At 42.2% G+C, this 15,677-nt stretch overlaps 2 protein-coding genes across 2 annotated transcripts in view; one reads left to right on the top strand and one right to left on the bottom strand.

Annotated features, from left to right (window-relative positions):
* LOC123984878 overlaps nt 1–728 on the bottom strand; it is a 5,206-nt gene extending 4,478 nt beyond the window's left edge. Inside the window, exons 1-2 of the mRNA XM_046072095.1 lie at nt 241–728; nt 95–134 (exon numbers count right to left, since the gene is read on the bottom strand). Coding sequence (XP_045928051.1) covers nt 95–134; nt 241–263 — 63 coding nt within the window. The 5' untranslated portion in view covers nt 264–728. The remainder of the gene's footprint in view (nt 1–94; nt 135–240) is intronic.
* On the top strand, nt 84–14,445 carry LOC123984876 (ATP-binding cassette sub-family D member 2-like). The gene is made up of 10 exons (XM_046072093.1): nt 84–2,012; nt 2,386–2,566; nt 3,024–3,145; nt 8,946–9,108; nt 9,873–9,967; nt 10,950–11,095; nt 12,426–12,571; nt 13,553–13,637; nt 13,801–13,926; nt 14,193–14,445. Exons 1-10 carry the CDS (start codon nt 1,068–1,070, stop codon nt 14,395–14,397), a joined length of 2,214 nt encoding a protein of 737 aa, XP_045928049.1. The 5' UTR covers nt 84–1,067; the 3' UTR covers nt 14,398–14,445.
* The last annotated feature ends 1,232 nt before the right edge of the window (nt 14,446–15,677 follow it).

A 15,677-nucleotide genomic window follows, 5' to 3' on the forward strand; every position in this document is an offset into this window, starting at 1 on the left:
GTGCGGGAAGAGCAACAACCGGCACATTTAGCTAGACGTATGCAAAAAAGACTAACTAACGTTATAGCAATTTTATTTTATTTGGCTGTCTCACCCTCTGCCTTTTCGCATCATTCTTCATCACTAACCGGCTCCTGCAGTGACAGTTGTTAAATCGTTATCTAAGCTAACGTTAACTTTTGTAACGATGACATTAGTAACATTAACGTTACGTAACTAAAATATTTTCCCCTCTCTTACCTTGAACCCCCAACCCAATTCATTTTCAACGGCTATAACTGTCAGAGAACCAATGAAAACTTGGCCTATAACGTTAGATAACGCGAGTGTAAAACTTCACAGTAACGTTACACGGGTAAGTGTTTGCTAAGTAGCTAACTTATGTATCTAACGTTTATCTATCCTAACTAACTGACGATAAAGCTGAGGTGCGCGAGGAACAACCACTATCCTGTAGCGCGCCACTCAGAAATGTTCATAAACGTATATAAATGTTTTTTAACAACTTGTGTAAATGCTGTCAGTGGCTATTGTACTTTCCTGGATATAAGATTGTTGCGTGACATACTTCGGCCCAAACCAAAATGACGACGATACCAAGAATTACAGTGGAACTAATTTGTTACGTCCGTTACGCAACCAATCGTCTTTTTTCGGGGGCGCGACCAATGAAAGCCTCTGCAAAGAGCGTATGGCGGAAATAAGTTAGCGTCAAGTTAGCGGAAATCACAAGCGGAAACATTCGCAAGAAGTCAGGAAGTTAAGAGAATTGACTTTAAAAAATAAAACCACAAACTTAACGGGACGAGTTGTATATCCTGGTTAGGTACGGGGTGTTGACCATGAGATTTTACTTTGACAATGATAACCGGAAGTACAGTTAATGTAGTTTGTCCTGCTTGACACCGGGGGGGGGAAGAGCAGGATGTAGCGGTACATGTATCGGGCTCGCTTTACATCAATCCAACCATCAGAAGTCCTTCTCTCTTTTTATGTCGACGCGGTGAGTCGGGTTTGGGGGATGGGTGTTGTAAGGATTGTCAACAGAGACGACTAACGCTTGCAAAATGTCCAACATCCTCGATGCGGCGTCCAGAGTGAAATGGGACCGCACGGCTGCGGCGAAGCGAGCTGTGTTTCTTGCGGCTGCTGCTTACGGCGTCAAAACACTGTACCCCATCATCTGCAAGCAGCTCGGCAAAAACAAAGACCCCGGGAATAATCGCCGGGTTTCAAAGGCAGAAAACGGCTCCACTTGTTTGGTAAAAACACAGATAGATGCTGCGGATCATATGAAGGCATCCCCCGGGGTAAATGCAGAATTTTTCAAGCAGATCCTCGAACTTGGTAAAATCCTTTTCCCCAAGCTTGTGTCTAAAGAGCTCGGTTTGCTCTCCTTGCACTCAGTGGCGCTGATATCGAGGACGTTTCTGTCTATTTACGTGGCCAGCTTGGACGGCAAGATTGTCAAGACGATCGTGGAGAAGAAACCCAAGAGCTTCATCATCCAGCTGATCAAATGGCTCCTCATTGCCATCCCGGCCACGTTCGTCAACAGCGCCATCCGGTACTTGGAGTGCAAACTGGCTCTGGCCTTCCGCACCCGGCTCGTGAACCATGCCTACCGGACCTACTTCACCGATCAGACCTACTACAAAGTCAGCAACATGGACGGGAGGCTCGCCAACCCGGACCAGTCTCTCACTGAGGACGTAATGATGTTTTCCCAGTCGGTGGCTCACCTCTATTCTAACCTCACCAAGCCTATACTGGACGTGATGCTGACCTCTTACACGCTGATACAGACCGCCAGGTCCAGGGGGGCCAACGCCAGCGGACCGACCCTGCTGGCCGGGCTGGTGGTCTTTGTCACTGCCAAGGTCCTGCGTGCCTGCTCGCCCAAGTTTGGCAAGCTGGTGGCCGAGGAGGCGCACAGGAAAGGCTACCTGCGCTATGTGCACTCCAGGATCATTGCAAATGCGGAGGAAATAGCTTTCTACAGGGGGCACAAGGTATGCAGGGCTGGGTGATGGCATGTGTACAACATAGAGGTTGCATTATTTGTGGCAGACATGCAGGGATATTACAGGAAATACTTTAAATTGGTGGGTTACTATAATCTCCAGTTATGATCAGTGTAGAATACAACCACAAAAGTAAGTCATCCATTAATAGATCATTAATAGACCAGATAGTATGTTTCTCAGTAGGACATATAATCTGAATGCCCATCGTTATATACCACCTCCAATATCAACGTTATACAGTCATATAACAAATCAGTGTAATCAGGCTGATAATTCAAGTTAAAGTTTAGGTGAATTGTCTGTTCCGCCACAAAAATACAGGAAGTGACAATGTGTTGTATTTTTGTGTCCATTGCAGGTGGAGATGTGTCAGTTGCAGAAGTGCTACCGGGCTCTGGCGCACCAGATGAACCTGATCCTGTCCAAGCGTCTCTGGTACATCATGATCGAGCAGTTCCTCATGAAGTATGTGTGGAGCAGCTGCGGGCTCGTCATGGTGGCCGTGCCAATCATCACAGCCACCGGCTTTGCTGACAATGGTAAGGAGGCCTTAAGGTATCTGCATGTTTCATTCTGTGGGGGGAAGCCCATTTCACAGTGCACACACAGGGATCATTCGCATCTCCAAACCAATTGCTTCCACCTCAAGCAGGGCCTCGTTACCATTTGTGAAAACGGTAGCTGCTTCCCACACCTCCCTGACAACTTATCAGTTGCATCAAAAAGCTGTAACAGAGTCCCATTGTTTGCTGGTCAGCACTACTACTAATGCTAATGTTCCAGTGTCGCTGCTGCTGATATTTAAATAGCTTATTTCTGTGGTATTCTAATGTTCACAGGTACAAGTGTGAAAATATGCAGTCAACAGGCTCACAGGCGAGAGACACAGAATTTCAATCAGATAACAGAAGCCAAATGGAAAGTTTGCTGCTTAGATAAACATGTCTGTGGTGTTTCTTAAATGAGCCGTCTCTTGTCTCTCTTTCCGCCATCTAGAAACCGCAGACGGGCAAACGCATGTGATGGTGAGCGAGAGGACGGAGGCTTTCACCACCGCCCGTAACCTCTTGGCCTCAGGAGCAGATGCAATCGAGAGGATCATGTCCTCCTACAAAGAGGTGAGGGCGCCTCATGCTGCAGTTAATGCAGCCTTGCTGGAGTGTAGTATGTCTCAGAGGCTATCCCTGCCATCATCATGTCCTCAGTTTTTATTTCAAAGTTCACACTGTGTACATAAGCATTCAACGTAGTGATGAAATGCGCTCTGTAGTGCCGTTTGTCTCTTTGGGCTACTGTAGAAACATGATGGCGCAACATGGCGACTTCCATGTAAGAGGACCTGCAGTGTATGTAGATAGAAATGGCTCATTGTAAGGTAATAAAAACATAACGGTTTATTGTGTAAGGTCTTTATACACCACTGAAATCATAGTTATGTATATTAAATTGCATTTCTGTCAATAGATCCTCATAAATATTATATACTTAACCTTTAAAATATAAAGTACACTCACTTCAAAGGCCTTTTACTCTTTACACATACAAGCTATTAAACAAAATATGTATTGCCCATAGTAGTATTGAGTGTAATTCACAAAAACCATGAACAGTCTTTTGAATGAACTTGACCCCGCAAGAAACAAAGAAACGCTGTGTCACCACCACCCAATGATCTTTCTCGTCATCTTGTCACTTTGACCATTAAGAACCATGGGATCATCTTTGACCAGGAAATGACTTCTGACCGTCATGTTCCTAAGCTCGCTCAGACCTGTTTTCTTCAGACCTCAAACTATTGATTGACACTTTCAGTTTCTCCCATCTAGATTATTGTGATTCACTCTAGACACGCCTCAGTCAAGCTGCTCTAAATGGTTTTAGTTGGCTCAAAACGCAGATGCCAGGCTGCTAACTAGAACTAGCCGCCAGTCCCACACTACCCCAGTTCTTGCATCCCAACTGCAAAATAAAAGGTGTTCTGTGTTTTAGTCCCAACCAGTAAGTCAGATATGCTCAGTCTAATTGATTTTTACTTATTTATCATTTTAGATTTATAAACCTACCTTTTATTATACTGTTCAGCTTTTCGCCCTTTAAATGTAGCTGTAAAAAAACTCCTTGAAAAGTTGTCAGCACATGGCCTTGAAAACTGCATTGCTCACTTGTTTGATGCTGAAAACAACCAGTCAATGCATCGATTTGTTGACCAACAGGACATAATTGAATATTTTGATAATCAATTAATCATTTATTCAAGTAATATTTCAGGCAGAAATGTCAAACATTTCCTGCTTCCAGATTCTTAAATGTCAACATGTATTTTATATCATTGTGTATTGAAAATCTTTGATTTGTGGACTGTTGATCAGACAAAAATAGGCATTTGCAGACCTCACGTTGAGCTATGGGGGAACTGCGTAGGGGAATCTTTCTGTATTTTGACGATTAACCAGTCAATCAAAAAAAGATTCCTCAGGTTAAACGACGACAAAACTTATCATTAGTTGTCGCTCTTTTATCCAGTCGTTGCACAGCAAACTCACAGATAAGTCTCACCACTGGCAGGTGCAGTTTGTGAGTGTGATGTGTTTATTATGTTAGGAATTCTGGGTTTCAGGAGCAGTTTCCGCTCAAATGGAGTTTCACAGAAGAAGAGATCTTTTGTTCTTATTTAAACATGTAAATAGCTCGTCTCTTGGTCAGGACTTGTGTTTTGAGCCCCACATAAAGAAAGTTGTTCAGTTATGTTTTTATTATTTAAGAAAAATAGCCAAGGTTAAATCTTTAATTTTAGCCACAGATCTGGAGAAACTCATCCATCCCTTCATCTCCTCCTGCCTAGACTATTGCAACTGCCTTTATACTTGTCTCAGTCAGAAATCAACTCATCGCCTATGATTAGTCCAAAATGCTGCAGCTCGACTTCTAACTCACTAAGATGTGACCATGTGACCCCAGTTTTAGCACTTTAGCACCAGCTTGCACTATTTCTGTAAGGATTACTACCTTGGAGGGGCTAGCACCTTCCTATATCTCTGAGCCAGGACGCAGACTGAGATCCTCTGGTGGGGCGATGCTTACTATTCCAAGGTCTAAGCTAAAAACCAAAGGATACAGGGCGTTTGTTGTCAAGGCCCCTACACTCTGGAGCAGTCTACCAGATGAGCTCAGGCTCGCAGAGTCGGTTCCTGGCTTCATCTCACTACTTAAGACTCATTTATTTCTCCATTATTTATATATTGACTTGTTTCCTGTTTTATTTGTGAAAGTGCCTGTGCCTATGTGCTATCACAATATTCATGGTAATATAAAGCAGGATGTTTTTGTTCTTCCAAAAATGTGTATTTGAATTTTCATACTATGATTTGGACATGATGGACAGATGTATGGGTGGTTGTGTCATTTCGTTGGCCTAGGTTTGAACCGGTTTGAACAGATGGGTGGATGAATGCACAGATTGGCTGAGTGATTGACGGATGCATTCGCCACAGAATGTCCATCGCTCTCTACTGTCCCCACGTGAGGCTCGCCGTGCTTGCACAGGGAGTCCTGAGTGGAAAAGGCGCAGAGAGAAATCACTAAATGAAAGGCCTTGTTCATTGATCTCTAAGTCCCTGATCTCTCATTGAATTTTAATCAAAAAAAAAGAAGCAGGACCCATTCATGCATTTTCTCTCTCTGCTGCTGCATTTGAGGTTCTTAAGAGGATTTGGCTTCGTCACATGTGTGGCGTGAAGCTGTTTTGCAGTACAGCTGGTTTGTCTACTTTTGGCCACATAGCATGGCCTGTGTGAGTGTGACTTGTCTGTGAACAGGATAGCTTTTGCAGCCCGTGCTTGTGGTGAAGAAGAGGAACTGCAACTCTTTTAAAAGTGCGAGAGCAGGCTGTTGTCTGCTTCCTTAAGTGTGAATCACCTCTTCTCGAAAACCTCCCATTGTACCACTCTACTCACACCACACATACGCACAAGCCCAATGGCACTAATACACAGACAGCTCAATCTGCTGTGAAAGTTTCTGAAACGTGAGCCAGCTGCTAGTGAACTTTTTTATCTCAGTAAAACGCAGTTCTGTGGCAGGGCATTTTGTCCTGAATGTCATTTCATTGCAAATCTCTGGCTCAGAAATACTTCCCTGGAGGGTAGGAGTTTTAGCCTGAGCTTGGCTCTGGTCTGTTGTTAGATGTGCAGCAGCAAGCCGCTGCATGCAAGGCCAGGAGGTGTTCGAGTGTGTGTGTGCAATTTAACAGGCACATTCCTCAGGCAGTATGCCCTGCGTACGCCTCCAAACACTCTGCCTGCTTGATATGACAGTGTACAGTGTTTTTAGGTGTTTGTTGTGTGTGTGTGTGTGTGTGTGTGTGGTCAGATGGTCCTATGACATGTCCCAGCTCATGTTAGTTTGTTACTCATCTTGTAGACTCAGCTTAGTTTTTTCCTTTTGTTCCCTGAAGGCCTTTCCTATGCCCGTCTGAAATTGAGCCCTCCCTATTAGCTTTCTGATCTTATTGTTTCTTTTTTACCATTTAAGCTGTGTAATCCACATGTTTTCTGCCCAAACAATTGCAAAGTTGGTCTCAAAATCCAATATGTATCTAGGTATTGTGCACATTTTCCTCATCTGTGTTATTGTTTGGCTACAAAAAGCTTCGCACACGCTGCAAAGGCTGCTTGGAGGAAATTTTGAGAACTACTTATGTTTGTCTGAAGTTCTGAAAAGATCCATTTTTACTTGTACCTTTTGTACAAGCGTCACACACAAAACACTGTTTGCAAACTAAAATTTCAAAATGGCACAACGTTTTAGAGCAGCTTCCAGTTATTACCTTTCATTCATCAGAGTAAATGTCAGGCTTTCTGATCTAGTATCACAACTGGGTGAAGTTGGTCCTCTGATATGTGTTAGATCTAATCAAGGGGGGGAAATTGAACACAGAAACCTTTTTATAGGCATTAATTCTCCAATATTTAATCTACTGCCTCTCTGTATGTCACTGTAGGTCAACCAGCAGTGAATCCTGGTGTTGTGTGTGCGGGTGTGGGTGTGTGTGTTGACTGCCCAAACCTCCTTCCCGCAGGGCTTAGCCTAGCTGTGAATAATCCTCCATCTGTTGATCTTCCAGCCTGCACTTCCGCATCTCTTTCTCACTTTCCCTCTCTCTCTCTCTCTGTTTCTCTGTTTCTTTCGCAGCACGTGCTCAAACATTTCATGGCTCTACTTATATATGCTCATGAACCACAGCAGAACCCAACTTTAACACCTTTTTTTTTTTTTTTTGGAGCCTGAAGGCCTTGTGAGGCAGTAAATTAAAAGAAAATCTGTCTTGTCTCTTTATGACAAAATTGGCAATGGTTTCAACTGTTATGCTATTAAGTGTTTATTTTAAATTCTCTATCCCCCACTGTGCAGGGATCATGCTTCATAATGATCCTTCTCCTATAGAACGCTGCAATAAGCTGTTGATGCTCGTTTAATAGTAAATATTTACTTCACCAATTTCACACCAGGAACACAATCAGTCCTCTGATCTTCGGATCGGTCCCTCCCTCTTTAGACACTTTTCAATTCATATTTGTTTTGGTTTCTTTCTTCTTTGAGCCAGTCTCATTTCTAAAGCCCCGCATGGTGTCCATGAATTCCCAGAATTGGTGTTTGTTGTTTAATATAATCAAGCTGTGTCAACAGCCTGCATTGTCTCGCTGCAGGGTGCAACACTAAAGCCGAAGCAAGAGGGTGATTTTTCTCTTGGTTTTATCCTCATTTGTTCCCGAATTACAAAGTCTATTTCAATGCAACCTCCGGTTTTTGTAAAGTTGTAAAGTTGTCTTTTCCTTTTATACCTTAATGCATTTTGCATTTGTGCTGTTAAAATCATTACAATTTATTTTGTTCATCTTCTAAATTTAATTACAATGATGGTTTTTGTGAATTACAATCAATACTACATTGTGATATATTCTGTTTTTTTGTTTATTTTAGGATAATTTATATCATTTTTACTATACTTTTTCATTCACCCATCTCTCACAGACCATCACACGTTATGTTCTGCAGGATCTGTGTGTTTGTGGGCGGATGAATGTGTGTGCTCACTTTATACACTGTAAACAAACATATAGGAACATAAAATTCTTAGAGATCATAACTAATCCAAGAGCATACTGTACTGGTTGCGAAAAGCAAAGAAAGACATACAGTCCTAACAACATATTAACATTAGTAGCCACCTTGGTGTTAACTACATATTTTCACTGTCACACACAGTTACACACTCTAATGCAGTGGTTTAACCTTTTGTATTTATCTGATCGATTGCGTTTAGCTATTTTAACAATTTATCCACATATTTTAAAACTTTGTATTAATTCTTATTTATTTATTACTTTAAGCTATTTAAATTCTTTTAGCTATTTCAACAGTTTATCCATTATATTTAGCTGCTTAAATAGTTTACTTTTATCTAATTCTTATTTATTTAATTTTATATATATATATATATATATATATATACTGTTTAAACTGTTTACTGTGAGATAATTATTTCAACCATTCATCCATTACTTTAAGCTAACAGTTTAGACTTTTCTGCTTGCTTGCTAACTACAGTAGCTTTCACACGCTCTCATTCGCAACAGGTAAAGTTCAGATGTCAAAGGTGACTCAATATGTGGATATATTTTTTTGTAAGTACAGTTTTTTCAAATGAGTTGTTCTACTCTGTGATTTCTCCATAAACCTCAAGGTAACAGAAATACCCCTGGTTGAGAGTCACTGCTTCCACACACATGCACTCAGAGTGTTATCAGCACATGGCCATGACAGTGACCTATCAGACTCTGATCCTCTCTTGGTTCATGCTAACACTCCTCTGACTTTACCCAGTATTGACCTTTGACCTTTATGTGGTTGATGGGACAGGTCACAGAGCTGGCAGGCTACACTGCACGGGTACACAACATGTTTGTGGTGTTTGAGGACGTCCAGAAGGGTGTTTACAAGCGCTCCTCTGTATCAGCCACAGCAGGAGCAGAGAAGAAGAGCAAGCCTGGGATGCACATCGATGGACCATTGGAGATAAAGGGTAAGCCTGTTCTGATGAACACCCACCTACTTCTGTATTAAAACAAACTCAAAGAGAGAAACAGGTAGTCACCAGCCTAACTGGCCAGTCACAATCACACACTTGGTTACTGTTGCTGTGTTGCACAAACGTTTAGCACTTCTCCTGTCTGGCAATTGGAGCAAGCTTGTGGCTTTGGTTGAACTGTCCCAATCCCTTGTGTGCAAGTCAAACAGTAGTCTTATTACGTTCATTGTTTATTTTCAACCCCTCTGTCCACAATTAACAACTTATAGTCAAATTAGCCGTAACACAAAATAAATATTAAACATCAGACCTAAATTAAGGGATAAAGCAAGTGTAAGTTACTTTAAAATACAGTTACATCTTCAGAGTCATTTCATTGGTCACACAATTGCCTCTCTGTTATCTCTAACCAGAGAGTTTTTATGCCCTTATCTGGGGCAACTTGCACAAGAAGAATAAATTCCTAGATCACCAACATGATATTACAAGCAATCAATGGTGTCGAGGTCAAAGGTTGGAATCATTGCATAAATATCCTTGTGTAAGCATCCATTTGACCCCAGAATGAATCTCCAGCGAGAGAGCACTATTAAGCTAGGAGATAGGCAGCATAGTAAAGAGGGATTTTTTTTTATTTTTAACGCCATAATTCCTCATATGTAAGTATTATCTCATCCATATCCACACTTCAAAAGACTGTAATCCTTCATTTCTGCTCTTATACACTCATTCTGTCTTTCTCTGTTTTGTCTCTTCAGGTGAGGTGATAGATGTGGACAACGGCATTGTGTGTGAGAATGTCCCAATTATTACACCAAATGGGGACGTAGTAGTGTCTTGCCTGAACTTTAAGGTGAGACAGCTCTACTCTATTCTCTTCAGATCTTCCGTATTTTGCCATTTTGCTACTGTTGCATCTATAGCTCTTCTTTGCTGTACTCTTTTTTTGTAGTTAGGATGGACTAAAAAAGGTCACCAGATAATTTAATTTGTCTTCCAGCACCAAACTCCACTTAATATTAACCGATATATTTGCAGGCACTTCGTTTCTGGTGTTCTCCGAACCATACTTCACCGTCAGACTCCCTGAGGGTTTTCTTTTGGTCTACGTGGCGTTAATTAGCATTTATGAATAATGCTCTGTGGTCTCATTAGGAAACAGATGCATCCTTTGGGTGTCAACGTGTTGCACCCCTCAGGCTGTTCGCTACTATAATGAGCTGGAGAGGATATTATGGTGTTTAAAATTTACAGATCAATGCTGACAAAAAAGTAAAATGGCACTTTTCAGATATCATTACGACACTAATGCCACTTCCCATAAACATGTAACGCATTGTGCATGGTGACCCTTCTCTCCTGAGGGGCTGCCCCACGGATAGATATGTATTGTCTAAGTTTTTTGCATTTTAATTTAACTTTTATTTCCCTCTTTTAAACTTCAGAGGGGCTCTGTTCTTTGTAAGCGAGCTTTAAAGATTATCTAGAACCGTTATCAGAGCTTTGAGCTCAAACTTAAACTCAAATTATCACAAGTTTGCTGATAGAGAAGGATAATTAAGCTCCGGTTGAGACCGCTGATTTGAGGTCAGTGACCCTGCTAACATTGAGCTGGCAGATAGCAAGATAATCTGCTGACATTGGCCTTACAGCCACACGTGTGCATTTCAGATCTCCTGTGTGTAATGTTAAATGGTCATATGCTGTCTATCAAAAGCTACACGCCCACTGATGCTTCCTATCTCCCCAGGGCTTTAAATCTTAATGATGTTACGTAATTATACTGAGGACCGGCTCGGCTTAAGGGAGATTAATAAATTCTCTTTCCATTTCAGGTAGAAGAGAGCATGCACCTATTGATCACGGGGCCCAACGGCTGTGGAAAAAGCTCTCTGTTCAGAATCCTCAGCGGCTTGTGGCCTGTCTATGGCGGCCGGCTACACAAACCCTCTCCTCAGCATATGTTCTACATCCCTCAGAGGTATCCACACAAACACACTTTTTCACACAGTACTTATGTTCCACAGCAGTGAGTTGTACTGAAGCAACTGTAGGGTTTGACCATTGTACCCGTGAACCCTACCAGTAATCTAATCCATTATAACAGTGTGTGTGTGAGTGTGTGTCTGTGTGTGTGTCTGTGTGTGTGTGTGTGGCTGACAAAGAGAAACCAGAGCTCTGGCCACAGTGAAATAATTACCGCCCAGACAAGGCTTGACAATAATTTCTCCATTACACTTCTCTCTGGATAACTGTCATTTGATAGTAAGATGAGTGTGTGTTAACCACAATCAGCCATGTGTCCTGACAATCCGTATTTTTGCTCAAGTGACCCATGTTAACACTGAATGATTAAAGATAACTAGCGTAATCCAAAGTGTCACTATTAACCTTTTAGGAATAAAAAGCACCTGATGTTTGAGGGCCCCGTGGGCTGTTTCAGTGTTTCCATCTGTCCTACAGTGATTTTTGTTTCAAATATTTAGCCACACCCTACACTTTTTATGGAAATGAGGAAAGTAGCAAATGTTTCATATGAGCTTAAATTTGGTGGAAATTTGTCAGCTGCAAAAGGCTGTCAGGCAATGCCCTATGAGATAGCTCTAGTACAGCTGCAACGATTAGTCGATTAACCAGTCAGTCGACAGAAAATTAAAAGGCACATCTTTTGAGGCTTTTCTCAAGAAAAATCTTTTGCTACTTTTTTGCTTTTCAAGTGTGAAGATTTTCTGCTTTTTATTTGTCTAATAAGTATATATATATATATATACTCCTCTTCCCCAGATTGATCAAGGGTGAAAAGAATTGTTAGTTGCAGCTGTAAATGCCAGACACTGGTAAAGAGTTAGAATGTAGCATCTGAGTCAGACATCTCTTGATATATGGGTGATTGTGGTGTCAGTGCCCTTAACAGGTAAAGATGACCAATTGATCTTCCATAAAAGTGGCCAAAGGACCCTTAAACTCAAATGAACCAGTCTAAGACAAACCATCAAATGTAATCTTAGAGGCTTGGACTCAGCTGACTGCCTCCTGCAGAGCAGTGAATATTTTATACATAGGATGAGATGGCCACCTGGCAGTTGTAACAGAATCCAATACACTATGTACATTAGATACAACCGAAGAGTAATGGGTCTCTTTCAGCATTTGTTCTTCAAGTGTTTAAGAGCTGTTTATGTGCTCCTTTGAACACACACACCCTCTTTGTTAGCTTGTTCTTTTCTTTAGCGTCCACTTAATGAAATTAGAAGTTAACAAAGAAACACTCAGTGGATCCGGTGTAACTGTGTGTGCGTGTGTTTCTCCAGGCCATACATGTCCATGGGTTCACTGCGGGACCAGGTGATCTACCCAGACTCTGTGGAGGACATGGCTGCCAGAGGCATCAGTGACAAGGACCTGGACACCATCTTGGACATAGTCAACCTCAACCACATTGTCACCAGAGAGGGAGGTTGGTGCAGTAATGAAGCCGACTTAGAAAAATTTGTGTGTTGAGTGAAAATAGGAGATTGAAGATTTTAACCATCATCTACACAAAATTGACAAAACAAAATATCAAATAAAATAACCACTAGCCACTACAACAAATCTGAGTCTACTTGACAATTAAGTCACCACGCGGTCTATAAAGTAATTTAAACATTTGCAAAATCAGTAACTGTAACTGCAGTGCTGGTCTGCCGGTGTGCTGAGAACAAACAAACCAGGTTACGTGTCTGTGTACCAACCAGAAGCTTGATCTTATGCACTCGGGTAATTACTTGTATTGCCTAAACTTGAGTCTGTGGCTAATTGGCTGCCACTTTCCTCTCATCGCCAAACAAACAGGCCCATTGTTGTGAACCAACTACTGTACAATGCTTAGAGCTACAAGAGGGTTAAACAGATGAATGGCTGCACTGTGGAAATGTTGGGAAAGGTCTCCATCAAATGAACTCACACATCAGTCGTGGATGTGGACACACATGCAGTGTAACTGCAAAGGATTTTCTCTTAAGTCTTTGAAAATGTAACACATAGAAGGCTGTCTCACTGTTACACAGTGCAGCTAGACTGGTTAAACCCTTTAGCGAATATGTCTGCCAGTGCTGTGCCCTTCCGTTGGAATGGCTGTTGGTAGATAAACAGTCTACATAAACGCTCTGTAAAACCTGTCTGTTGACATTTTAATTATTCATAACATTGCTCAAAATGTATTTTTAATTAGCTCTTTATGTAAAGGCCTAATGTAGTCCAGAGTTTCCACTACCATAAAATAGGTCTATGCACTTTCTCAGACTGGATTTCAATGAAGCGTTCTTGTGTCCCCCACCCTGATATGGATTAAAGATATTTGCTCTCAGCATCTTTAATCCTAAAATATAACTATCTTTAAATAACATCTTGGTAGTATGTGTTTTTAAGGTTGTGCCATGTCTTCTTTTGCATCCAGGCTGGGACGCTGAGCTGGACTGGAAGGACGTGCTGTCAGGAGGCGAGAAACAGAGGATGGGCATGGCTCGCATGTTCTACCACAAGTAAGGGGTCTAAAAGGTCACGAGCATTTAAGCAGTGTTGTGTATGTAGGGTAACCATTGGTACTTTTTCAGCTTTGCATGTGCAGAGGATCTCACTACATCACAAATCTCATTAGTTACTCGCTGAACGATTATTAAAACAATTCCCCCTTGTGTACGTCAGGCCTAAATATGCGCTGCTGGACGAGTGCACCAGCGCCGTGAGCATTGATGTGGAGGGAAAGATTTTCCAGGCCGCTAAGGACGCCGGCATCTCTCTGCTCTCCATCACACACAGACCCTCCCTGTGGTAAGACACATCCCACAGATAATGTCCTAGTCCAGGGGTTTTCAAAGTCTGAGCCTATGGGCCTCCCATCAGCCAAAGCAAGAATAAGAAAGGAGGCCCCACACCCCCTCTGTACTTGTTTAGTCTCACTCAATTCCTATATGCATATGGGATTAAATAGCATAATCATGATCCCTCTAATATGTTGTTTGACATAACTTCATAGCTGAAAATAGTTTTGTTTTTTTCCACTCTACCGCTTTAAATCCATCTTCTCCACCTCCCAGGAAGTACCACACTCACCTGCTGCAGTTCGATGGGGAGGGAGGCTGGCGCTTCGAGCAGCTGGACACGGCAACGCGCCTCTCCCTCACCGAGGAGAAACAGCGGCTGGAGGCCCAGCTGGCCGGCATTCCCGAGATGCAGCATCGCCTCAACGAGCTCTGCAAGATCCTGGGAGACGACTCTGTCCTCAGAACAGTCGAGGAGTGAGAGGGCGAGGGAGGGAGCGGGAAAGGGGCCCAGAGGGGAAAAAAGAGAGGTGCTGCTGGTGGTGGTGGTGGTGGGGTGGTGGGGGGAAGCAATGAAAGAAAAAGATTTGTTAGCGTTTCTTTCAGATTTTTTCCCCCCTCTCCTGTTAAAACAGGAGAGCTCTTAATGCCAGCTAGTCTTTCAGCTGTCCTTTCTCCTCTCCCTCTTCTTTTAAATCTTTCCTTTGCCCCGCTCCAACCCGAGAAGTGGGAGAGTGACTTGGAAATCACACATACTCCCACTCTATACTCGCATGGACTGCATACTTTTAGATTTTAAATGTGGACTTTTACCATGCATCATTTTCAAGATCATTATATGCCACAGTTTAAAGTGGCAAAGCGGATAAATCCAAAATTGAACCAAGATAATTCATTTGTTTGTTGGTTTGTTTTTATAGCACTTTACATTGCTTTTAGAAGGCTGTCCCCATTTTGTTGTGGTAGCTCACAGTGAAATAAGGTGATAGCTGCGTTTTAGCTGGAAAACGTTTTAATATAGAACCACTAAATATTGTCCACAGCAGTATTCCACGCCCAGTATACTGGGTTGTGCAGCATCCACTTTTGTCATAATTTAGCAGTAGATTTACCTGTTACCTCTTGGTTCTGAAAGGTCAAGAGAGACTATATTTCAAAATGTCACAATATGCCTTTGTTTGATTTTGTGTATCTAGCCGCAGTACAATCCCTTTCCTTATACCTCATCTTAGCCCTTTGTAGGTTATTACAGACCCTTGGACCACTGATATAGGCTCAGTGACAGACTTGCACATGGCTAGCAAAGAAAGAGCCAACCTGGGGTCTGTTATTAGAGCGATTAGTGATGCAGGTCTGACTCTACATCTATAGGTTTATGGTTTATTGAACAAATACAATGAGCTAAAGAGGCCCTCTTCAAAGGAAGCGGAACAAGAGCGAGCCGACCCTGGTAGTCTGGTGTTGTCTTTGAACAGTGACACATACATTTATACTATACACAGATGAACAGGTAGTCATTCAGACTATGGTACTGTCAGGTGCATGTGCACACGCTGGCCACCTGTTGAAGTCCCCCACCCCCCCCTCCACTGTTGACACAAAAAACACTCGTGTGTCTTCTATGTGTCAAATGCACCGTCGATCATGCTCTGTGGTTCTAATGAGCTAATACGTTATGCTAATTTAGTAAAAGGAACCTTCATGTAAATTGTATGACGACGTAAGAAATACTTTGCTAAAAGTCCCACCTTTCTAAAGAGG

Source organism: Micropterus dolomieu, linkage group LG16, assembly GCF_021292245.1.
Source record: "Micropterus dolomieu isolate WLL.071019.BEF.003 ecotype Adirondacks linkage group LG16, ASM2129224v1, whole genome shotgun sequence".
In the NCBI taxonomy this organism is placed as follows: domain Eukaryota; kingdom Metazoa; phylum Chordata; class Actinopteri; order Centrarchiformes; family Centrarchidae; genus Micropterus; species Micropterus dolomieu.